This window comes from Pyxicephalus adspersus, chromosome 1 (genome assembly GCF_032062135.1).
Source record: "Pyxicephalus adspersus chromosome 1, UCB_Pads_2.0, whole genome shotgun sequence".
Taxonomy (NCBI): Eukaryota; Metazoa; Chordata; class Amphibia; order Anura; family Pyxicephalidae; genus Pyxicephalus; species Pyxicephalus adspersus.
The window spans coordinates 60,167,048-60,191,865 of NC_092858.1; the positions used below are offsets into that span (position 1 = coordinate 60,167,048).

At 38.0% G+C, this 24,818-nt stretch overlaps 1 protein-coding gene across 1 annotated transcript; it reads left to right on the forward strand.

The window, feature by feature from the left end:
- Window positions 1-11,465: 11,465 nt before the first annotated feature.
- Window positions 11,466-24,592, forward strand: RAP2A (RAP2A, member of RAS oncogene family). The gene is made up of 2 exons (XM_072411280.1): window positions 11,466-12,146; window positions 22,000-24,592. Exons 1-2 carry the CDS (start codon window positions 11,833-11,835, stop codon window positions 22,235-22,237), a joined length of 552 nt encoding a protein of 183 aa, XP_072267381.1. The 5' UTR covers window positions 11,466-11,832; the 3' UTR covers window positions 22,238-24,592.
- Window positions 24,593-24,818: the final 226 nt, after the last annotated feature.

Here is a 24,818-nt window from a genome sequence, read left to right on the forward strand (position 1 = left end):
TCCGCACTCTCTCCAGTTCCACAATATCCTTTTTGTGGAACCTAATCTGTTCCTCCTTTACACTCTGTTGCTATTATTCTGAAGTACAGAACGTTATGTCAAACTTTTTCTAGTTTATGCCCTGCTAATGGTTTACCCCAACTGTATGACATAACAAATTGTAATTGATGTTTTACTTTTTCCATGTGGTTCTCAGTTAATGGCACTGCAGTGAGGTCACACAAAACTGATCTCTCCCTAAATTAACTGCAGCTTCATCTAATCCTCTGTTTAAATAACCTACAAACCCTGTTTACCTACCTTAATCTGTGGGCAAGTGGTCATGCTCTCAACTTGTTACCAGGAACAGAGGTGGATCACCAGGAGCCCAATTTACTGCCTAGTGGAATCAGGCTTTTTCCAATTGGCTGTCCATCAAGCTGTCTTCAAGCTGTCACAACGAGGGACAGTAATCCAAACCAAGAACAGTAGGCCTGGACTCCAGCAGTGAATTACTGATGGACTGATGGTTTGTCATTTGGATACATTTGGATATAAAACGAACTGCATAGTAATTAAATTAAATGCATAGGTACATTTCTTCCAGTGCAGGGCACAGTTTTCAGTGCATTTTTTCTGCCTCGTAATATGGCCACACTTTACCAACAAGATTTACCCCCTGATAGACTTTACCAGAATTCACCTCTAGGTTTGGGTTTAATTTAAACAAGATTCACCCAACCTCTGTCATACAGGACCTGGATATATTCACCTCTACAATGTTTACAATGGTTACAAATGAAGGTCAGCAATCTCATTACCTGGTGGTGTCAGAAGCGGTTCTGCTACCCAAAAGCCACCAGCCAATGAGAGCACCTACCTATGTGTTTACTGACAATCAGCTTTAAGCCCATTGTGTACAGTGATTCTGAACAACAGTAACTAGTTAGAAATGTTCATCTTGCCTATCAAGCATTCAGGAATAACTTTACTTTAGCTCCAGCTATGTCCAAAGCTGAATGACCCTCAAATTTCTCTTTTTCAAACAAAAAACCTCTGTGATGTTTGTTTGTTTGTTTGTTTTGTGTCCAATATCAGTTCCAGGGTATTGACTAAATTTATAAATTTAGCTTTATTGCTCCATGAGAGGGCACCTATGCCAGGAAATTTAAGCTTCTATTACAGCGTAATCATTACTTTATGACAGATTCCCTTATAATTGTATAAAGACAACATAGTCTGTCTGGTTTATTACAGACCACCATTGTCCTAGCACTCCCTCTGGTGGAAGCAAGGAATGTCTAAAATTAGCTATCAGGAAAACCAATTTGTCCAAATGCAACCAATGCAAACAGTAATAGTTTTTTTCTATTGTATTATGTATTTTGTTTTAAAAAAAATTACAGAATTACCTGTTGTTTATTTTCTGTTCACGCCTATTTCTTACCCCAGTGCGTACAACTTTGCTGTGAGGTAAAGTAGAGTCATAAAATGAAGAGACTTAAGGTTTGAAAGCTACACATATTTATCTAGGCAGATGTTTGTGACATGCTTATCCATCTAGAGTGCAGCTGGGAAATCACAGCTGGGGTTCAGGTACTTGTAGGTGCTCTGTGATGGGGATCCTACTGCTGTTCTATATTCATGCAACCTCTGCTTGGTTTGTATGGTTTGTGGATGTTTCACCAGGCAGGGCTAATTATAAATAGCACCAATTATCAAAGTTGTTCATAAACTATTGACTTCATCAGACATCTTCTCAGTTACAACAGTACAACAACAATTCTCCATGATCTCTTTCTTAACCCCCCTGACAGTGATCCTGAGGGTGATTTTTATGTACCAAAAGTGGTAACCCTGAGCCAGACTCGGGGTAGGAAAAATAATCCTACCTGCTCCCCTTAATTCAGCAGCGTCCTCAGCGGCTCACCGGCCGACTTCTGCATCACATCCTCAGCTCAATCCATGTGATACGTGAAGTGTCGGTACGCTGGGAAGGCATGGCCGGGTGGAAAATTTAAAAGCAGATTTCATTGTATTTCTGCTTTTAAAACATTGATCACAGTATATAGGTATAAAAAATAAATCCAAATAATAAATAATAAATCCAAAAGTTTATTCTAATATTGTACCCTTGTTTGGACAAATTTTAAAAAATGTTAAATTGTGTTTATGTTTTTTAAAATGTTAAAATGTTAAATGTTTTAATAAAATTATGACATTCATTTTTTTATAATTATTATTTATAATAATTTAATATATTTTAAGTTATGATTTGTGTTTCAAACTTATACCCAGGAGTTATTCCTAAGAATTACAGGCCTAAGTAATTAAACAACAAATTTCCACGCAAAACAATGTACAGCTTTTGACATAAAAAAAACTGACATAATTTGATCACAAGGGAAGTTAAAGCAAAACAAGACGCAAACTCCATCCTTCTGTCCATAATAATCCCTCTGTCCATAATAATCCCTCTGTCCATTAATCCCTCTGATAGCTAACCTTCGACCCCCAGTGCTTTTTTCTCTCTCTCTCTACCCTAGGTCATCTTGAGTATAACATGCCAATCTAGTGTTCTGACACATGCCAATTACTTAACCTACTGTGTATGTCAAAAAGCAGGACAGACTACCCAACTAGTCTGGAGGCATTGGCACACCTCTGGATTGGTCCCTGCCCTACAAGCATCTAGAAATGCTATTTGTCCCTAAGAGGTATCCTAAAATCTATCTTTTGTCTGACATCACTATGTTAGCACATCACTATGCTTCTCACTGTTCCCCTTGTTAGAGGCTTTGATATTAGGAAGCAAATGACCTTACTAAAATGTCCCTACTAAAATGCTTGCCAACTATAATGGATTAGCTTCAAACACACTCGCTGCAGTAAGGTATTTCAGACACTTAAACATAAACTTAAACACAAGTTAAACATAAAAACATAAACACAACACAAGTTTTAGCCTCCTGGCTCTCTCTCTGACTCTCTTCAGAGCTGTTGGTCCTGCAGACCTTAACATTGGGACTTCCTGGGCACTCCAGCATACAGGCTACAGCCAACCTGTCTACCTTAGCCTCCTAGCCCCAGGCTGCAACTCCCCCTGTCTCAAAGACAGTAGCCCTTATATTATCAGGCAGGAACTTCCAATCTATCCTCAATTTCTGTCCTGGAAAGATGATGGAGTTACTGGCCCACCCATTCCTTTCAAGACACTCTGGGCATGGATCCCAACTAAAATGTTGCAAATCTTCAGCAACACATGCATGACCCTGTCTAGGCCTTTTAATTCCTTTTCCAGATGAAATTGAGGTACATGTTGCCAAATGCCCTCCAAATTGGGCATCACATATTTCATTCTTCCACACAACACACAGAGACACAGTACCCAAGACAGCAGTATTGTAAAAAAAAATCAGTTGCAGATAAATTACAGACAATACAGGCACATAGTCCTTTGACATCTGTCTACCTTTTTTATCATAGCTTCTAAAGTTCGGTTGCTCTTTGAACGCACCAGAAATCCTCACTCTGACCATTGTAGCAATTACTAACTGTTGGGTAGAAGAGCGGCTTAGTTATTGTTTATCCTGGCCTTATTTAAACTTCCCTGACCTTTGCTTTGCTTTATGATTAACGTTTGCCATCTCTCTACATTCATGACACAATCCAAAGCTAAACTTGACTGGCTGGCCCTGATTTAAGAAAACTCTGCAAGGCTAGAGAGAATATACTTTCAGCAGTGAAGCTGGGTGATCCAGCAAACCTGGAATGGATCTGGGCCAGGATTCAAAACATTTGCTAGCAAACAGCAAATGATTTTCAAAAATCCATTTCATGTTTTCTGGATCACCCAGCCTCCCCTCCTAAAGCGTATTCCTGGAGAGTTTCATAAATCAGGCCGCTGTCCTAGCCCACCATGAAGTCAAACTATTTTTAACATTTTTTTTTGCTCGTTGGTTCATTACATCCAAGTCTGCCCCATTCTAACTATAGCTCTCAAACTGCCCCAAAGCAAGGAAGAGGTAAAGCAATTATTTCACTGTGTGATAATGCCCAACATCAGACTTTCAATCCCAGTGATTCTACTTTCACTCCTAAGAACCCCTTTAGCATTCCACTATCAAATGTTTCAGTTTGTAAAATTAAACTCTTTTCAGGATTATGTGAATTGGAATTGCTAGGTATCTAGAAATATTGTTCTGCTGATTAACTTGAGTAACTTTGGTCTGCATGACTCATTTCCGGGCACACTGAAACGTGCTTTCTTGCCCTATTTCTCAAAATTTATTGTGCCCTATCCATTCAACTTAAAGTTCCAGTGTCGGCTAAGGTCAAACCATACCCTACAGCCTAATGCTCACCTCACTATACATCAACATAGCTGTGGTTTATGGGGTATGAGCAGTATTAGATTTTGGCCCCACATATTGCTATGAATTTTGGTCAAAGCTTAATAAACTTGATAACAAGACTTTTCTGACATTTTATTAGTTAAGATTCCTTTCACTCCAATCACCTGTACTGGCCATTGTTATGCTAAGCTCTTGACTTTACATTTAGTCCAGTTATTGAGACAAAATTCTGTCATTTTTCTCTTTTTTTATCACTGCTTAATAAATAACCTTTTATAGGCAGAATCTGTGTGGTGTAATGTAGCTTTCATAACTATAGCAACAACACCCACTGGGACTTTCAAATACTCAGATACTGCACTTTTTATGAGTTACAATACTTTATAACAGCTTCTCAATCCATCTAAAAACCTGTAGCATTATTAGCCCAAACCCAAGCCCAATGCAGCTTACAACCCACTCACTGGAAGGTGACGCATATGTGTATGTGTTTGTGTCATCCAACGTAACTGACTAGCATCTGCCTTGTGTTTAATAATATTCCATACATGAAATTTAACAGTCCTTGGTCATCATGAAGTACCGGTATATAGTGTGCCATTTCCAAAACTATTAGTTCCCTATCTGTCATGCTAGCCCAATTAATTAAGTGGATTCAAAGTCAGCGAGTAATTAGATGCTCCAATGATTCATGCTAAAATTTCAAAGTACTTAAAGCTAAGTCGCTAAATTCACAGAAAAAAAGGAAGAGAATGAGAAATGTTTTACCTGTCAAAGGATTTGTATTTCTGTCCATTCAGTCCTGAGATTTACATATCCTTGGCACAGAGCACAGTCTTGTCTTGTAGGTCAGGAAACTTGATTTTTCTCTGCTGCATTTAAATAACACTTAGAGATCTTATCCCTCCCTCAACTTGTTACTGGACAGTTATGGAGGAACAGCATACTGAATAGCACTGAATAGAGTGTTGTTCTCCTTCTCCCAGGCTAGGATCTGCAGCAAAGGGGATGGCAAGTAATAATAACACTGACCACATTTAAAATATTTATAAATCTGAATATATATTTACTGCTTCTGGACTGTGTATAATTATGTAAAAATGTATCACTGTGGCCCTAATCCTGACCCATTGGTAATTTGTAGCAGCGATTTAACCATATAAGTTATCTGGTTGGCTGCAAAGCCTTCCAATCATATTTATAGGGTGTTAAATTCACCCTCTACCATTTCCATTTACAATTTTAGAAGGATAAAATCCAAAAAGCTAAAAGAAGCAATGACTGAGCTGTTACTATAAATATGTCTGAAAGGTATCCAAGCCATTGGTCTGAACAAAAAGGCTAACTATGTATGCAGCCTTTATTTAGCATTGACAATATGCTTAGCATCTAAAAACATGCAGACCCAAAATATTGCATCACCCTATCTGAATCAGGTCTGCACTGTAGCAGCATACACCTGATGACTGCAGCACTAGCAAACCAAGGACCCAAAGTTACAGAGCAGACACACAGTGGTGGCTCACTAACTGAAACTTATACAGAAAAGTCACATTTGGGACCTGTACTATATAAAACATATAGTAGAGCCAGAAATCAGTATGCACTTTACTCAGCTGTCATTCTCATTCTCCTAGTGGTGAAGAAGTAGAGTAATTACATGTCCTCTAAACTATATGAAAAATTCCTGTAGTAGTAACTTACCAGATCTGGCCTTTAGACCCATTTCCAGGCAGCTGGCTGTTTCCTCTACTCAGCCACTACAGGTTGAAAGGAGAAGTATTAGAAGTCACTACGTTTGTCCTCCAGGCAGGGAACAACTTCTATTGGACAATATACTATAGGAAGCCCCCACAAGTGTTTACTCCCAACCCTCACAAGGAACAGCACCCAGGTAATTCTACCTGTTGCCACCTGGCTCCATTAGTGGCGGTATACTGCAAGGATGGCATCCAAGCAGAGCTGCATCACAGCAGGATTAAAGCCCTGAGAACAACAGTTTCTAAGAATTGCAATGAATTCTGGAAGCACACTCTGTCATTATTGCCCTGATCCTAATAGCGACCCCCTCCATCCTGGATATGACATTTATATCCTGACTCTGACCCTTCAATTTTTGTTTATTTCTCCATCCTGGCTTTGACCTTCCAGCCCAGCTTACCTCTCTATCATGGAGTAGAATAATCAGACGCCCTTACAATGTTGTACATAAAACAATTAGAGGTAGATTCATTCATACTTGTTGGGATAAGTTATTATCTAACTGGTTGCTGTAGTATATGACACTATCAAGAAATACCATACATAAAAAACACAGTGTTAAATGACACTACCTACACCACTTCTAACAAGATTGCCATGTATAAGACTTCCATTCCTGTAGAAAGTGTTAAAAAAAGTACATATCTGGAGCTGTAATGTAAACATAGAAAAAAATATTAATGTTATGTATAGGGCCTGGGAGTTAGGGAAGGTAAATACCAAACTCTAGCTCACAGCCTTTTTCAACCTTTGAAATACCTTTTAATTCTTCAGGGAACCATTACTATAATTTCTATATCCACAGTTCATAGTACATTAGTGTGTTGGTCAGTGGGAAGGATGTTCCTTGGTATGCTGGGTATTGTTAAGAATGTCACCCTTACAGGTACCAAAAAGTTCATTGGTATCAGTTGAACTGACCTGGGAGGCACAAACCCCTACTAACCTCTGCAGGACCCCTGGCTGAGAAACACTACCCTCAAGCCTACAATTACAAAATTCTGCTGCTGTGGTATCAATATACATGGATATCACTGTGGTGTAACTATGTAAAAAAAATGCTCAACTACATCTAATGAGGTCAGTACACGAGTATGTGTAGTTGCAATAATTCTATAATTCATGTAAAAAACACAAATGCAGATACTACCTGCAGGATTACCTATGGTATTTTAGCAATAATAATCATAAAAGTATAAACAATCATGAACAAACCATGCCTTTAAAATCCATGCATTTTAGTTGTGTATGTAGCATAATCTGTGCAAATATTAAGCCAAAGGGTTGTTTTACACCTGCAATACTGCAGCAGAAACCAGCTACAGACACATATCTCTCTGCCTATTTAGGCTTCATTCCCACTACTCAACTGTATGCTAAGCATTGCATTTGGCAACTCATTCATTTTAAAGTGCAGCCCAATGCACAGAAAAGTAGTGCACGCTGTGCTTTTGGCCAACAGCAGCTGAACTGAAAAATAGGAATAGCTACTGAGGCAGAGGATTGTGTTGCTGGCTCAAAAGCTGTAAAAGTCAGCCAATCAGAAACAGAGCTAGGTACGTTGAATATATTTGTCAAGCAGTACTTTTAAAGTAGAAATGGAAGATACAGCAGCCTAGATGTTACAAACACTAAAGAATATTTAGAGGGTCCAACAAATGCAACCATAAAGACTATGAATCTGTAGAGTAGACATAATATGGTGGAATTAAAATTGAAATTAGCTCAATAAACTATAGGAAATTTCCACGATTTATAAATCTAAGGTTTTGTTCATGCCTGTCTAAACTTATGTAGGTAGTTTTTTTTTACTTTCTATTAGGAATGATAAGATAGTTGTATGTGGGAGGATTGGTTAATCACTCCTAGACACTGCATGTAGCATCTAAAAGAATAGCTACTATTATTTATATATATATATATATATATATATATATAGAGAGAGAGAGAGAGAGAGAGAGAGAGAGAGAGAGAGGGAGAAAATAAAGAATAAAGGAGCAAAAGACGGCTTTTTGGCAAGCAAATGTATGAATTAGGCGTATTTACTAAAGTCTATTACAACAAATGTGTATGAGTACACAGATAGTAAGGTAAAATACAGACAGTATATTTTGGCCACATTGACAATATACAGATACCACTACATCAATCAAGAATTAAAGTATTATCTTAACAATAAAGATGTGTCTAGTATACGATAAGTGAACGCAGTCATCTTTTTTGAATTCTGATGGGTTTCGCCTCAGCTGGCTTCCTCAGAGGTAATAACGACATGCGATAAAGACTAGGTCATAAAATAATAATACAATACTAATCAAAGCTTTATCCAATGTATTTTTACATATTCATAGATTCAATCAAAATGTTTTAACTAATGTGTGCCACATAAGCTTAATACATACATTTGCCTGCCAAGGAGCACTCTCTTGCTCCTTTATTCTTTATTTTCTATATTGATTTAGGGCTGGCATAGTATTAATTTTAATTTAAACAAAGGTGGATGAGAGATCCCAACCCTAACATTTGATAATATATGAATACAATCATGGCCAAAAATATTGGCACCCTTGCATTTATGTCAGAAAATGCACCACCAATTGATGCAATTACAAATGCTTTGGTATTGTCATGTTTATTTATTTTGTTGGTACTGGAAGAACACAAAAAAAAAACAAAGTCAAAAAAAGACATTCCACACAAATGTCAAAAATTGCCTGAACAAAATTATTGGTACCCTCACCTTAATACTTGCTAGCATACCCTTTCAAAGAAATAACTGATGCTAATCGCGTTCTTTACCAATGAATGAGTCTTTTACATCTCTCCTGGAATTTTGGACCGCTCCTCTGAGCGAGCTGACACTGTTGTACCCTGTGCCTGCAGGTCAACCTGAATTTATTTGGAAGTTGATTGAAGTTCTTTATCCACCATTCGAACAATTCTTCATTGTAACATATCATCAGTCTTTCTCTTTCATCCATGTCCAGAGAAGTTAGCTACAGTGCCATGGGCTGTAAACTTCTTTACAATGGACATAGGAACATTAGGATTTCTGGAGATGGACTTGTAGACTTGGGATTGTCCATGCTCTTCTATAATTTCGGTTCTCACATCCTCAGACAATTATTTGATCTTTCTTTTCTCCATGCTTAATGTGTTACACACAAAAACAACGTGGAGTCAACATTTCTCAATTTTAACTGGTTACAATTGGGAATTTCCATATTGCATGCACCTGTTAATTGCTACATGTGAGCTGAATTACAATTTAGAATAAACATTACATTATATACACATTTTTAGGAGGCAGCTAACAGCGAGTAACTGTAGCACATGTAAAAAATGGCAGTTTGAACTTAGCCTTAGCAGTTGGAAAAGGGGGTTGAAAATAAAAAGTAGAACAAGACATTGCATTCCTAACAACTCATAACTGTCACTTACTGTCTCATCAGCTATGTTTCTTGGTCAGACATGCATGAAATATTACCTAAATCCCTTTAAGACAATATAAATTTTCTAAAATCAGAGAACCTGTAGAATAAAAAGATAGCCGGTAAAAAAATTGTTTTGTGCAATATTACCAGTTTTTCAAACTTTATTGTTTTATATACACAAAAGTATATTTTGGTGCACACAAACACTTGAAAATTCACATTTTAGTGAGATTTAAAAGAAGAGACTACAATGAATAAAAAAATAAATAAATACAAAATAACTCAAACCATAAAATTTAATGTACCCTAGAAACACTGATATTCAAATTTGTCTGTGGTGGATGCTTTAAGAAAACATCTATAGCTTTTCAGTTTAGAGGTAACACTAAACATTGGTTCTATAAATGTTACCTCTCATTCCAGAATGAGCAGCAACACCGAATATTAGCTGTGCATTTGTCTGGTGAACCTGGAAAAATACTGACAAATACTGACAATCTAGCCAAAAGGCTGAAGTAAGGATCCTCTAAAAGGTCTCCATAAGTGAGGAGGAGTAACCATCACCTTGGCCTCTATTTCACAGGAGGTTGCCCTCAGCCACGGCTCTATTCTCACAGGTCAACCTAACTCATGGATCAGTTCCTAAGTATGCAATCAGAAAGTGGGGTGTTAAAAAAGTACATATCTGGAGCTCACCAAGCACCAAATGTGCAAAAACTGCTCAGAATATGCTGAGCATGACAAAACAAACTGCACCAGTTAACTGCAACATCCATCAGTGTGACCAATTTTATTTTTTATTTATATATATATATTTATATATTTATATTTTTATATGTATTTGATGATTTGGAAAGAAAGAAGGAGGGGAAAGGTGTTCAGACAAGTTAGCAGAAGAGGGGATTAAGAGATTGTATAAAGGACTAAAGGTAGGGGCAAAGCTAAAGAAAAGTGAGGACAGGTATGCAGTTACAGGATTTCTGCAGTCCGGTGTCTCTGTACATTATTTGAGGTGTTGGAACTGATCAGAGTTTTTAGTACAGCCCTGACAACCACCAGCAATTGGAAACACTGTTTACCAGACACCTGAACAGGATCACAGTCAACCAAGCAGTTGTTAAGGTGAACAGCGTTCATGGCTAAATCTGGGGATCTGTGTGTGTGGAACGTTTGGGGGATAAATTGAGCATGGGCAGGAAAAATGTGAGGGAATTCATGAACAGGCCAGACAATAACAAACGCCTGACAGTGCTTCTCATCCCACCACACACTACCATGTGTTTTATTATAGTGAATAAGGTACAAGACAACCAGCATGCACTGTTGTTATACTTGTGTTATTTGTTAGTGGTGATGTTATACATGTGTATTTGTTAGTGGTGATGTATGCATATTGCAGCTGTGGGGCAGACTATAGGCCAGATTTATTAACAATGGGACTGATCTATTAACTTTAGGCCTGATTTATTAAAGCTCTCCAAGGCTGGAGAGTATACACTTTCATAAGTGAAGCTGGGTGATCCAGAGAACCTGGAATGGATTTTCTACCTGGAAGTGTATCCTCTCCAGTGTTGGCGAGCTTCAATAAATCAGGCCTAATATGAGGACTTGCATATTACACAGAAAGCAGTTCTGAGAACTCCCTTTTAGTAAGGAATGTAATAGAACACGTCCTAATAAATGCGAGCCTTGTACAATACCTACGCCTGAGCACTGACACTACACACAGGAGACAACCCACACAGCGCACAGCCGTCACCCCCAACCCGCCACTGCACACTGACAAAACATCCTACAATACCATCTCTCCAAAAATGATAAGTGGGCGGTGCCAGTGACGTCGAAGGCGCGGATTGGTGTGCGACTGGGCGCAGAGATTGGTTGGTACCCTGGATGCCGCTGGAGCCTCTTTTCCCATCATCCCGGAGAGAGGAGGCGGTGGTTGGTTGGTCCTGTCATACGTCGTCTCCTCCCTGGGTTCGGGAGGACAGACAGTTGCCATGGCGATAGACGGGGGAGCCAATGGTTAGGACAGGTGTGATGTGACGTAGCAGGGGCCAGGCCTGGCAGCACAGCGAGCAGGAGGGTGCAGTGTAAGGCCGGCACGATACGCCGGGGGCGGCCAGCCAGCGCTCCGTGGTGGGCAGGTCTCCGCCGGATACCGGGCCGCGCAGCCCGGCCTCTCTCCCATGCCTCGGGACGCCGCTGCAGAGGGGCGGCGGCGACGACGAAGGAGGAGGCGGAGGAGGAGTGCTGCGCTGTGAAGATCCTGGCTGCATGCAGCCGGGGAGCGGAGGGGGACGATGCGCGAGTATAAGGTGGTGGTCTTAGGGAGCGGCGGGGTCGGCAAGTCGGCTCTGACCGTGCAATTCGTGACGGGCACCTTTATCGAGAAGTACGACCCGACCATCGAAGACTTCTACCGCAAGGAGATCGAGGTGGACTCGTCCCCCTCCGTGCTGGAGATCCTGGACACGGCCGGCACCGAGCAGTTCGCTTCTATGCGGGATCTGTACATCAAGAACGGCCAGGGCTTCATCCTGGTCTACAGCCTGGTCAACCAGCAGAGCTTCCAGGACATCAAACCCATGAGGGACCAGATCATCCGCGTCAAAAGGCGAGACAGGGGCCGGGGGGCTCAGGGCGTTGCCAGGCAGAGGAGGGGGTGAGATGGTCCCGGGGCGGATGGCATGAATCCCTGCCCTGATCCGGGGGAATGGATGCAATGTATGGGGAGTGCTGCAGAGATTGCATGGATAGGGCCTACACTGCCTGAACAAGGGGCATGTATCATGGAGGAACATGTATTATTACTCCAATACATGCACACATATGTTTCCTGACATGTAGGGACCACATAGATGTGACCAGTGTCATTTCATGACTATTTATAGCAGGTTTTACAGTGATGCTTTGAAGTCCTGACACTTGAAAAGCTCAGTTTGCTTTCCTAAATCCTCTTTTAAATTGTTGTTCTCTTATTGAGACCATTGGCATGGATTAGTCCTATGCCACTTTGTGATGTCTATTGTTGTAATGTGTGGTATAGGTGCATCAAATCCCCGCTCTCCGATTGGTCCAATCACACCCCTAGACTGAGATAAGTTTGGCTTTCTGAGGAACTTGTTGCAGGAATACTCTCTGTCATCACTCATGTTTACTTATCTTTATATATATATTTTGGGCTGTATCTTTATTGCTTTTGACCAATGACATGTTTACGTTTAGTTTTTCACACACTTGTGTTTTTTCTAATAAAACTAATAATCGGAGCCAGCCAGAGATCCTTGAAGTATATCTAAAGCCAGAACTTTTGTTTGATCTAGATGAGGTAACATCCTTTTTCTATTTATTTTGCCATTTGTGTCTTCCCTCTTCCTGTCCTATCACACAACAAGAAATAAGAGAAGATCTCTTCAAGGGAAAAGAAATGGATTTCTGAGCGCATTTTCAAATTTACTGCGTTGGCGTGCCACAGTTTTCTGGAGGCACCATTTATGTTTTGATGGTGCTGTACTCCAGAATCAGCTGTTGGGTCTTGCTTGCACATGCTAATAGGCATTCCTGCTCATTCCTTCTCATTTTATCATTTATTTGCTGCTGTGTGGACCCATTATAGATTCAGCAAAGAAAGAGGTGTAAAACGTAAACATTGTGCGTTCTTGATCGCCGAGAAAGTCATCTTCTGTTATTTATCTATAGCATAAATATATATATATATGTATATATATATATATGTATATATATATATATATATATATATATATAAATACCCATAAAAAATCTGCCATTTTTTAAATCTGGTCAATGTCAACCTGTATTAGAGCTCAACTTTTCACTATTATCCAGACAGTTGCACAGCAGTAAGTGTTCCCTCCTTTACCAGCCATTAGCAAATGGAACGCTGCTCGTTCTGTTCATTATTATTGGTGCTCTACTACTGTTAATGAGCACTGTGGGAAACATTCCTATTGGCTAGATGGTTGTTAGGGGTAAGAATGGTTGTTAGGGGTAAGAAAGCTGATGGCCCTGGGAAGCTGGGAAATGTATTCTGAGTTTAGCAGAGTTCAGGATGTTGCTAGAATGCATGGAAGGCAAGGTCTGCCTTTTTATTTTGTTAATATAACTGCACTTCATTTTCCACAGCAACTAGGTAGATTCGATAACTGTACCTTTCCAGAAGTAATTTTCTAGTTTGAATTAAATGGATCAGATAAAATTTTTGACATTTGATGAAGAAGCTTTAGATCAGTGGTCCCCAACCTTTTGGACGTCACGGACCACCAAATTTACGGAGTCCATGCATGTGCGGGGAGCTGTGTGTGTCACTCAAAGTGGAAGAAACTTCCCCCGTGACAGAGTGACTGTGCATTTAGTGGTACGCAAGCTCCAAACGGTTGGAGTCCGCTGCTTTAGAGAACCCAGAACCTGGCCTTTTCATCCAAAGATCTGCTTACAGTATCTATATATAATGGGAGGTCAGGTGGAAAAGGTCCAAAAATATTAAATATAAGATCTAAAAATGTTAGGAAGTATTTCTAAAGCTGAAATTGCTATGGACTTGTTTTTGGACTTTCACACCATTCACACTATTCTCTGTATTATGCACCACAGCAAAACATGTTGACAGATGTACATTACACACAAATACATGCATTTTTGTCCTTTTTTGTGTTATGCAGCAAATAAATGGGCTGCCTGGCCCTATTGAATGTTAATATGTGGCGTACCCTGCGTTAATGCACTGTGGTTGTGTGAACAAGCCCTAAAAATTAGGCCTGCCTTTTTTGTTACCTGAGCAAGAATAATTTTGGATATTTATCACTATTTGCCCTGGCAAAATTGGGTAAATCTTTCAATAAGACTGAGCTGACTAAAAACTTCAACTCCAGCCAAAGCCTTTTGCATCTGTTTTAAAAAAGGTTTCAAAGACTGGAGAAGATATGCTATCATGAGTGAATCTGGGTGATCCAGCAAACCTGGAATTTATTCTGTAAAAATCGTTTGCTCTTTGTTGACAAATGTTTTCAATCTAGGACCAGATCCATTCCAAGATTGCTGAATAACCCAGGTTCACCTATGAAAGTCTATCTTCTACAGTCTTGCAGAGCTTTGCCAAATAACCCCTTTATGTCTGAATATGTGAGAAAGGGATAGAGCCTTTGTCAGTAGTGAAGGTTTCCTCTAATTTTCTGCAAGGACAGGAAATGATGGGAAGTCCTCACAACGGGGGCATACAGTTAGGTCCATAAATATTTGGACAGATACAACTTTTTTTTCTAATTTAAGTTCTGTACATTATCACAAATAATTTTAAATGAAACAACTCAGATGCAGTTGAACTGCAGACTTTCAGCTTTAATTCAGTGGTTTGAACAAAAAGATTGCATAAAAATGTGAGGAACTAAAGGTACGATTCCGGATCGCTAATACGAATGCGCGAGCGATAATCCGATTCTGCTTGATGAATCAGGGGCTTTGAGTCAATTGTCCAATTACTTTTGAGCCCCTGAAATGAAGTGATTGTGTAAAAAAAAAAGGCTTTAGTTCCTCACATTTTATGCAATCTTTTTGTTCAACCCACTGAATTAAAGGTGAAAGTCTGCAGTTCAACTGCATCTGAGTTTTTTCATTTGAAATTAATTGTTATAATGTATAGAACCAAAATTAGAAAAAACTAGAACCAAAACTGTATAGGAAAAAACATTATTCAAAACAAACTGTTTTAATAACTATGTAATACAGGGGCCCGGTATGCCAGGATGGGTTGGCATAATGGGCCCCTGTATTGATACAGCTTTTGTTTGAAACAAAACCCACTTTACATGGTGATAAAATAGTTTGGTATTGAAGAATGTGTTTTTTATGTGTTTTATGGAATTTTTAAACTTTAAATGTGGCCATTATGGTAATATTCTGAGCATTATGTCTTCATTTTATTTACTAATGTAGTAATATGCACTTCATGTTGCACCACGATACCTTGTATACATGCTTCTAAATGTAGCTATGCTGTCAAAGCTCCATGATAATATAGGAGGAATGTGCTTGGAGCCCACTTCCAGGAGCCAATGGAAGGCTGACAGAATCATAAGGTTAAATCAAGGTTGGCAAGTCCACTAAAGTTCTTTTCACAGAAGGGTCATTATCCTTGTTCTGGTGGTAGCAATTTACCTCTCAAACTATAAAGCACTATTTATGTAGTAAAACCAGATTTATTCCCAGAAGATCCATAGCTGTGATAGGAGAATCCTACCATGTTCACATTACCTGAATTCATAGATATCCCCAGAGAACTTTTGTTGAGTTTCTTTTGCAACAATTGGGATTTTAAAGAAACATTGCAGAAATAATAATAAAATGCTTGCATGTGTCGGTATTTTCATGGGTCATGCACGAGGAAGAAAATATTGGTGGGTGGGGAATTTATTTTATGTTCCTAGCAGGTAGTATACTAATATTTCTATTAAAAACAAAATAAATGACCTTATGTTAATAATACGTCATGTTAATATCCTCAGTAATGTTTGTGATTGTTTTTTTTGTACTTCCAATGGAGGAGCTAAACCCAATCCTATTATTATGGGTCATTTATTTGTAAAATGGCTTAACAACATCATAACCTTTTTTTTATTAAGGGTATTTACTGTGAGATAAAGCATATGCATGTATAGCCAAAATGTGTATTTTTAGTTTGAAAAAAATGAGAAGAATTAGGAATCCTGGTAAGGTTTTTATTGCTGTGTGGGTACCTGTTAGGTAGAGTCACATCTCTGTTTATCCTACTGACTACTGTCAACATGACAGAAATTGATGCTGGATTTATAACATTTGTACAATGATTATGTAAAGTTGTAAAAAAAATCTCCTTTGTACCCCTAAGGATGTGCTTCACACAAAATACATTGGGTTTATGAGACACATGAACCTTCTAATGCCCACCCTTGTAGGTAATGTCCCATTTATCTATCGTCTTTGTTTTTTTTCCCAACTGTTCGTTTCTCCTGTATTGTGACCAAGCTTTTCACCCAAAAGCAGACAGTTACTGAAAAGTGTCGGGTGGTGCACCCGGCTAAAAAAAGGCTGGGTAGAACACATTTTCAATGTGAGGGAACGTCGCTTTTAGCCATTTGTCACGTGAACAAGACACTGCGACTTTCTAGATCACTTATAGTAAATTTCAGCTGCAGGGAAATTCTGTAATTTGACTTTAACCAAGGAAATTTATGTTTTGAGCGTAAAGTGCATTTCTATTCAAAATGTAGTTGCAGGTGTATTTTGTATCGCCTCCCTATTATGTTCAGACCTGCCTTTGAAAATGTGGCTGTTAAACACTCATTTATTCACCCATTTTCAGCTTGCTTTTGCTTTAGGCTGGGTCCACACAGACGTTTTTAAAAATGCATGTAAACGTTCCTACTGCGTTTATCTGCGTTTGTATGCACTTTCGTTAACGTTTTAAAGCTTACCTTTAAAATGCTGGAAAATGCCCGTGCTGCGTTTTTAATGCGTTTACGTTTTAAATGCTTTTAAAGCCAGAAAAACTTCCCATTGAAATCAATGAAAGCATTTACTTGTGTTTTTAGGTGTTTTTCAGCATTAACTCCGGATTCTAATTTTTTTAAACGTTGCGGGCATTGTTATAGATATCGCTCATAAACGACCCTGAAGGAAACCCCCTGGTGTAGATTAGCCCATTGGAATGCATAGGAATTTCAAACAAGGGCTTTTAAATCCTCAGGGTAAACGCTGGGGAAAACGTCGGTGTAGACTAAGCCTTTATTGGCATTTGCATGTCTATGGATACATTTGGACGACCAAACAACCCTGGAAGCTGCAGAAAGTACAAATGCTTGTAAAAGCGGAAAGTCTGATAAAGCGGAGGTCTGAGCATGTAGTCTTATATGGGTATGGACAGCAGGGTGGCTCAGAGGTTAGCACTCCGGCCCCTGCAGGGCTGACCTTAGTCTGTTTTACCTGGTAAGGACATTAGATTGTGAGCCCCTTTGAGGGACTGTTAGTAATATGACTATGGACTTAAGGGGCTGTGTAATATTTGTGCTATATAAATACTGGATAATAAACAATTATATACTTACCTCTCCCTAAACAAGTGGGTACAGGGGACTGTGTGGCCTCCAGTCAGCATTGCTCAGCTTTGTAAACAACAATATGTCAAAATCTAACGGTTTTAGGATCACACCTAATGGTCCTTTACATCACTCCTGCCTAGGCAGTGTAAAGATTTTTTTTTCAGCTATTCTCTTTGTGGACATGATTTTTGTGTGCAATTTGGCCTTTTTTGACTCATGAACACTAAAGCACTGTGGTTTGTTAGAGGATGATAGCAGGTCAAATACATTTATAAATAATTACATAGCTGCACAGATTTGTTCTAGATGTGCCTGCAAGTCATCTCTAATTTAAACATGAGCTGCTGAAAGCAATGGTCAGTGACTCAAACAAGCTGGCATTTGCTATATGAATTGAAAATCTTTAAATGATAAAGGCGATGACAGGCATTGTGTAATAGATGTGCACCAAGTTCATCAGCTGACTTTTTTTTTTTTTTTTGTACTTTTTATGATTTTAGAGCTTGATGGTTGCTATCTAAAAATAATTGTAATACAAACATCCCGTTGCTGATCACAGTGTTCGGTACATAAAAACAAGCGTATATGCTAATTATAACTTTGTTTTCCCTTATGCAGCACAGCATCAAATGTTTAAACAATAAGGAAGAGACCTCCTTCCACCCACTAATTTTACATTTTTGTTTGATCTTCCAATGACTCATTTTCTAGCTTACTAAAATATTATTGTAGTCAGTAGTATACCACGCATTATAGCACACTTAAAAATGTAGCTGGAAATATGGGGAGTGCCTAGTTCTTTTGTTTGTTTTTTATTATTATCTTGCAAAGGCTTTAGGATCAGCATGCAAAATCCTTAGAATTCCTAGTGTATTAAGAATACCCAATCTTAAGGCGTTGATTCTTAAAGCTAGAGAGATTTCTCATCTACACCCACAAGAACCTCTGCTTTCTTGTCAAACCAACGTCTTGGTCACCATAGCAATTGACTTGTACCTGTAAAAGAGGGGAATGTCCTATCTACTTTTATACTTTTACAGTGTGATTTTGATAATACAAATTCAGCATTATGGAACAGTATTGCTTCTGTTTCTGAAGTTGTAATGTTAATGCATAAGCATCCTTGACAGTTTTCATATGCAATTATGCATAAGAAATGAAGTGCACTATTCTAGCAGGATTGGTGCCAATCAATCTGGGAAAGGTTAGATTGCCATTTTCAAACAATTTGAAGCCTATTTTTTATAGTGAGAAGGATTTTTTATGAGTAGAAAACATTTGACAGTCTTCCTTGGAGTAGATGTCACAGGAACTTCACCCCAAGGTCAGACCGCGCAATGCTTACCGAAATGGCAAAAAAAAAAACAGAACTTTAACTCAGACTCTTTAGGCATTACCTTGGCAAATGTTTCTTACAGTAAAGTTAGGAAAATACTGAACAAGTATGTATTTTTTAAAAAAAAAGTTTGCCAGAAAAAAAGCCTATTCTGTCTAAAATGTATATAGCAGCCTGACATAAATTTGCCAAGTTGCATCTGAACAAACTACAAGACATCTAAAACATTGTTCTGTGGACAAATGAGACCAAAGTGGAGATGTTAGGTTTTTACCATACGTGGCACTGAGTATCATGGCCAAAAAAAAGACATCAGCACAAACGCCTGATTCCAGGTGATTTGGGTCCTGTGCACCTTGCAGTTATTGAATGGACCATGCACTTCTCTGTATACTAAATGAGTCAAATGTGATGCTATCTGTGTGGCAGGTAAAGCTTTGCTTAAATTGTTTCATGAAAAAAGGAAAAAGATTCTAGGTCTTTGCAAGGTGCCGCAAAGATCTAGTCATAGTCCAGACCACAAGTTGATTGAAATGCTGTGGCAGGCATTTTAAAAGCTCTGCATAAATGAATGCCTGCAATTCTCAATGAACTCAAGGAATGTTGCAAAGAACAGTGGGACAAAATTCTCCTCCACAATAATGTGAGAGATTGATTAGGTCATAGAAAACAATTATTTCAAGTTACTTTTGCTAATGACTCTACACGCTTTTGGACCACAGGGTGTACTTGGTTTTTCACATATTGCTTTATCATTTTGGCATCATTTTTGTTTAATAATACCATCAGAGTAGAATATGCTATGTGTTGTTTTTTACCCGAGGTTAAATATCTGATGTTTTGTTTTTTTTCACCTTAAATGCTTTGTTTTCTGAGAAGTGTATACACAACTATACCTATAGAAATAGTTTGTTTTAGACATGTTCTTCTAATATTAAGGGCTGTCACTGGCTTTAATGTTTATTGGTTCTCTGTTTTCCATAAAAAAAAAATTCACATGGTAAAAGCAGCACACGTGTGTGTAGCGCCTCCCAATGACCAATCATGTGGTTGCTGATTTGTCACCATTCTATACGCTGTCTTTTTTTAAAAAAAAAAATTTGACTATGCATTCACTTTATTCATTCCCTGCAACTTTTACAGCCAAATACAGCAGTTTAAATAAAAATTGCATGCAATTACTGAATATTACCAGCCTTGCCTTTTCTTTTTTTTTTAAGTAGTGGCTGCATCCCAGGGAATTCCTGGAAGACCTGTGACATCATCCTGTTTAAATTTGTTTCAACTAAAAAATCCCATCTCAAAAAACACATGATGATTCATAGGAGTGGCCTTGTGACATAATAATAATTAGGAAGATCCTTCCAATCACCAGATTTACCTCTGGGCCTTCTTGCTAATAGATAATTTAATATGTAAAAAGAGAAGGATATCTTATTTTTCTATTCTTTTTGCTTTAAATCTTATTGTTCCACTCCCACTTTGAGCTATTTGTTTCAGGCTTTTTCACACATGCGCATAACAGTAAAACATGTAATATTGCAGTACATGCTAATACACCACGCATCTATTGGGTTGTTGTGGCATTTGGAATGATACCCATAACATACCTGCAATGTGATGCAGCACAGTTATTTGCAGTGAGCTGCTGCAAGAAAATATTCATATTTCATTTCCTAAATGTATATATTCAGAACATGTGATCCTCCTCTGAATTCTCCCTCCCCTACTTGATTCTGCTATCCTGAATGCACACCCCCCTCATAGTTTGGCAGCTCACCTTGTTTATTAAGATTGTAGTTCTGTTCATAGGCAACACAAATAATTTGCCATGTCTGACTGCAAGAGATAATTAGGTTTGTAATATTAAACTTGGATTCAGTTAAATGGTGTGGACTTTTTAACATGTCACAAGATTACAGTAATGGGAACAAGCTGTACCTTAATACAGATATAGAAGAGTGAAAAACATCCAGCGCATAGCATAAAGTAATCTTCTTATAATCTTTAAAAAACATAAAAATACCACATGCATTCACAATAAAATAGAGAAGGCAGGAATACAAAGTAAATGTAATGTAATATTAAATAAAGTAATAATAAAGTAATGTTTTTGGCTCCAAAACTTGTTGCTACAACCAGCTCCAGGACTTCCATCCTTTTGGTACAGACTTGAGATGTGTCTCCTCCCCTGTATGTGACATAAGCACTCTTTTCCCAGTCTCTTCTTTTCATGCACTGAAGTGCTGTTACTAAAAATGCATATCTGGCCTGTTCTCCTTCATCAGCCCAACAACCTGATAACCCCTAGATTTATTTAACCATACTCCTAATTGTTGGTGGGTTGGTATGTCTCAAACCATATTATCTAAATAAATTACATTGTGTTTATTCTGCATTGTATAAATGTATCAATGTCACAGCAACAAAGTCATTCTTTCACCTAACGGTCCTGATTGATTATAGTTCTCCAAGAACCTGGATGATCCAACAAACCTGGAATGTATCAGGTCCAGAATTGAAAAGATTTGCCAAATAATAGAAAAGATTTTATTAATATGATTCCAGATTCACTCATGATAGTCTAACTTCTCCAGTTTTAGAGAGCTTTAAAAATCAGGCCCTATGTATCAAGAGTTATAATCATTCCCTTCTTCAAAATGTAAACAAGTCACACATGCTACTCGGAGCAACCCTTTAAAATCTTTCTTTGGTCTCTTAATATTCCTACTGTTTATTTTCCTGTTTATATACCGAGCAAACCAATTTTGTATTCATGCTGGGTCTCCCCTATCAGATTGGCAGTTAACTTGTCCTGTGTGGAGCTCTCTACTAGTGCTGGAAGCTACTATTGCCTGAATTCTATAAGCACTGCCAGTTTGAGGATGTAAGCCTTTGATCATCCTATTTTGCTGTATAAAAATTGTTTTTTATAAATAGCAACAAGTCTTACAGTTCTTCTTTAAATGTATTTTGCACTGTTGATGGTTAGGAAAACACATTTGGAATAGCAATGTTACTAATTTGTTTTTCTTTTTCAGATATGAAAAGGTGCCAGTAATCTTGGTTGGCAACAAAGTTGACCTAGAAAGTGAACGTGAGGTGTCATCTAATGAGGGTCGCGCCTTGGCGGAAGACTGGGGATGCCCCTTTATGGAAACATCAGCTAAAAGTAAAACAATGGTGGATGAGCTTTTTGCAGAGATTGTTCGGCAAATGAACTATGCAGCCCAGCCAGATAAAGATGACCCTTGCTGTTCTGCGTGCAATATACAATAGCGCTTTTATGTATTTTAGGTAGACATGACTATATTTTAGCACCAATGGTTTAAAAAAAACATTTTTTTTTTGTTTTCCTGTGATTTTCCCAAAGAGAAGCATTGAGTGAAACCCTTGCAGAAGTTGTGAAACAGAAGTTTAATTTGTCAAAAAAAAAAACATTTTAAGAGTCCAGTTTGCTACACTAAAATGTAACTTGTGGCATTGTCTTTGTGGCCATCACAATTGTCATCTTTTTGCCACATTGTATCATTACAGACTAGAGGTGTCTTTTATTCTATAAAAGGATACAGAAACCATAGCCTCTATAACAACTGAGATTTCACCAGTGTTTTCAAAGTATTCATTTCTTCCTGGACTAGACCGCATTGTGCAAACAGCTGGACAACCTAATGCCTGTGTATCTGCAAAAATAATTTGCCGGCCCAACAAGACCTCTACACCATACAGGAGGCAGCTGGATACGTGTGAATACATGGAAATGCACGCAGTCTTGTTTTGGAAAATTAAGCCATGTTTCATCCAGATGAGGGAGCAAGCTATCGGTTTCTGCATGCTTCCAAACAATCAATGGACCTCAGTAAACTCTTAATGTGATTGGCTTATTTTACTTTAGCAAAACAATTTGACTCAAAAGTTCAGTTTGACTATTTTTGTTTTTTAATAATGCTGATAGGCTATTGTGAAGTGAATGTTGCTGTGACACAATGCTGATGTCCTGGCATTTAATTTAAATTCAACCACATATATTTGCATGGGCAGCTGCGCACAAACGTGCCCAAAAAAAAAATTTTTTTTAAAGATTTCCAATTTGGGATGAGAATACCTTTATCTTCTATAACGTCATGGAAAAATAATACCCATATTCTGAATATTTGATAGAAATAGTGTCCATTTTTTTTGTGGGAGTGAGAAACAGTGTGAATGTATAGTAACTATGTATGCTGGTTTCCAGTTCTTGTATTTGAGCTGAAGTTCTTTGTATTTGCTCCATGGCGTTAAATATATACACTGAATTATCCCAGAATAAAAAAAAGTGCTTTTTATGTGACTGAATAGAATGTTCTAATTCTTGTGCACAGAACAAGCATTGAGTTTGTTCATATCTGCCTATACAAGGATGTAGATGTCTAACATTTTAGAGTTTTGCTTTTTTTTATGTACACAATTTGTTTTGCTCTCTGCTGGGGCTACTCAGTTTCATCAGATCTCCAGTAATAATTTATTACATATTTTTACCTTTTGTTTTTGAACAGTGTGTTAAAAAATTTCGTTTCATGTGAAGACATTACAGTCATATCTTGTATTTTGCACATGTGATGAAATCCCTTTTCAACAGTGAAATAATTTTAAAGCACTGATCTGTTGTCTGTATGAACTACACTTTTCTTGAAGATGTTTTACAAGTAGACAAGTGCATTTCTTTTGCATTCCATAAATATGTGGAATGCAAGGCAGGTATTTTTAAAGTGTATCTAAACCCTCATTTAAAAAAAAAAAAGAATTTATCTTGTATGTAAAATAATCCTTGTAATTTATTTTGTCAGCAGACCTGCAGCATCAGTAACTATATATATATATATATATATATATATATATATATATATATATTTATATTTATTTAAAATCTGGCATCATACACTACCAGTGATTGAGTGATAATTTAGCATAGTTTATGTTCCTAAGGTAAACCACAGGAGGAAGTGCTGGTGTAACAAATCCATCATCCTATCCTGAGATGCCCTATTACAGGTATGATTGTCAGCAGATCCTAGTAGTAGGATAGTTAGAAATTTTATTACTATACAAGTTTGTGCCCAAGCGCATGCTATTACCAAACATTGTGGCAATGAGCAGTACCGTTGTGTATGGCATTTAAATAAAAAATATAAATGTAAATGTTTTTTTTTTTTCTAAGCAGCCATGTTTCTTTGGTTACTTCTAGAGGGTTTAGTTGCACTTTAACTGCTTGGAATGATTGAATAATGGGATTCTAAGCGCTGCCATATTTTTGGCCTTTAGATTGATATTGGTCTAGAATAGCGCATGACATGAGGGTTTGGTAATGTGGCAAATACAGTCTAATAAAGACTGCCATCGCCCTGTATTCAGTTTGTAACTGTGATCATAGGTAATATGTCACATGACCCAAGCAAAAGAAAGTCTGGTGGCTTGATCAGTGATCCTGGTATTTGGGCCAAGCTGCAGGATTGTAGGTAGACAGTTTAATTTGGAAAGTGTGTATGTGAAGAAATGATGGTGATGTTGGTGTTCATAAAAATCATTTGAGGAGCAGCTGTTACTGGTTTATGCAGTACTTTGTTGACAGCTGGCAATAAACTATATTTAACTTGGTTTTGCTTGTTTCCATTTTAATAATTCTTATTTCTTTGTTTTGATTGCCAAATCCAGAAAGATGTTAAATAAATCTTAAAAAGCCATGGTAACATGTTGTTAGATGTTTTTGTTAGGTATTAAAGGGTTTGCCTTTTTGCTAGCTCGCAAAATAACAATGCAGGCCACTATAGAAAAGGTTCACACCTTGGTTCTTTTGATATTTATTAGTATACAGTGATAACTG

Bases quoted from the DNA above. Each gene is read 5' to 3' on its own strand.
- RAP2A (XM_072411280.1), top strand. From the start codon at position 11,833: ATGCGCGAGTATAAGGTGGTGGTCTTAGGGAGCGGCGGGGTCGGCAAG. The intron at 12,147-21,999 runs GCGAGACAGGGG...TTTCTTTTTCAG, and splicing joins CAGATCATCCGCGTCAAAAG to ATATGAAAAGGTGCCAGTAA.